General features: G+C 35.2%; 1 protein-coding gene across 1 annotated transcript; it reads right to left on the reverse strand.

The window, feature by feature from the left end:
• Nucleotides 1–647: 647 nt before the first annotated feature.
• LOC117923060 (RNA-binding protein 12-like) lies at nucleotides 648–1,052 on the reverse strand. The gene has a single exon (XM_034841313.1). The coding sequence runs from the start codon at nucleotides 1,050–1,052 to the stop codon at nucleotides 648–650; it is 405 nt and encodes a 134-aa protein (XP_034697204.1).
• Between the last annotated feature and the right edge of the window lie 737 nt (nucleotides 1,053–1,789).

The following is a 1,789-nucleotide window of genomic DNA, read 5'->3' on the forward strand; positions in this document are numbered from 1 at the left end:
GACAAAATTTTAAGATAGTAACAAAAAAAAAAAAAAGTAAAAGCAAATTTATGTACCGTTCTAAAAAATGAAAAAAATTATATGATTACAATATATTTTGATATTTTTTTCTTAAAAATCTAAAAAGAAAAGAAATATTATTATATAAGATAATATACATCATAAATATTATAAAAACATTAAATTAAATTAGGTTCGGGTTAAGCTCGGGTGATCCGTATTTTGGTGCAAGTCCAACCCACATTGAGTTGAGGTTAAAAAAACCTAACTCAAACCCAATTCAAGTATTAAAAATGATTGTCTAAGTCTATCCAAATGTTAGATAAGGTTTGCGATGGGATGGTCAACCCATCCAAGTTGTACCCTATCTAGAAGTTTTGCAGCTAGGAACATTTTAAGGCGATATAGAATATCACAAATTGCATTGAATGCATAAAAGCAAAAGTAGATTTATACTTTATTAGCATAAACAAACACCCAAGTTACAAAATGCAACATATGATTTTCAGCACTGATATGCAGTCTCTGCTCTTCACTATCAGTCATGAAATTTAGAACAACTTTCTAGATATACACTGCTGCTCATTATTCCTCCTGAGTTTTAAAAAGTTGAAGAAAATTGAGGGAAATGGAAGACAAAGTAAAGCTTAGGGTGGAGGGGGTGTAAGGAAGGGAATGGTGGGAATGTGGAAAGGAGGTAAGGGTGGGAACATGGGAAATGGAGGAAGTGGAGGAAGTGGAGGAATACCAGGAAAAACCAGTGGAGGTGGAAATGGAATTTCAGGAAATGGTGGAAATGGGATTAGTGGAAAAGGCGGCAGATTCTTCATATCACCCAAATTTTTCACTGTGGCCTTGTTAGTTGTACTGAAGTAATTCACCATCTTCCTTCCAGTTTCATTTCCCAGTTTCATCTCTCGATTTTCTTCTCTGGGAGTTGGCTTTCCAAGTTTGCGAGCATCACCACGAGACACAAGAGTTGTGACCATAATCAAGCTTAAGAGGAAGATGAGATTAACAAGAAAGAGTGTAGAAGAGTGGTGAGAAGCCATGCTGATCAGAGGGATCAGTTTGAGTACCACCAACAGTGCTATATGGGGGCTTTTATACATATGTACATAGACACACGGACTCAAGAGAGGGACCCAGTAGTCCATTCAATGTATTTCTCCTCCGGCCTCTTCTCTCTTGAGGGCTGTGCCATGTAAAGGAGAGAGTAAGAGAAGTAGGGTTTGGTGCTATCATTGTAAAATGAATGAAGAAAATAGAAATGAGTGCCATCTCTATCTTTCAATTATAGACTATAAGTAGTTAATGTAAATAATCATCTGGCAGACTGGCATCTGCTGTGAAATGTGTGTATGTTGCCTTCTAAGGTAACAGACTTGTTAATTGATGCATTAGAAAAAAAGGACTTCTACCTTGAGAATTGAGCTATCTTGGTCTAGCATATTATGCATTCTTTTTGTTTGTGCTTTAATTGCAGGTAATAAGATAAGATTTAATGGAAGCCTGTTAATTTCTTGCAACTTGAATAAATAGGTATGAAAATGTAAACTTGGATAGTTATCAATTACCACAAAAATAACAATCTTCCACATAACAAAAGTGTATGGAGCAGCATTCTCCCTCTTATGCCTTTGACATGTCACGCCATTTATCAATTCCAACACTACAATTTTCAATTGTACAAGTATTCATGGAATAAGATTTATCAATTAACAATTGCTACAAAACCATGGCCAGTATATTCTACTTCCTCTTGTTGCAATTATTTAATATAGTCTCA

The sequence above is a fragment of the Vitis riparia genome, chromosome 10, assembly GCF_004353265.1.
Source record: "Vitis riparia cultivar Riparia Gloire de Montpellier isolate 1030 chromosome 10, EGFV_Vit.rip_1.0, whole genome shotgun sequence".
Lineage (NCBI taxonomy): Eukaryota > Viridiplantae > Streptophyta > Magnoliopsida > Vitales > Vitaceae > Vitis > Vitis riparia.

Excerpts from the sequence above, each read along its gene's own strand:
- LOC117923060 (XM_034841313.1), bottom strand. The coding sequence starts at position 1,052 with ATGGCTTCTCACCACTCTTCTACACTCTTTCTTGTTAATCTCATCTTC.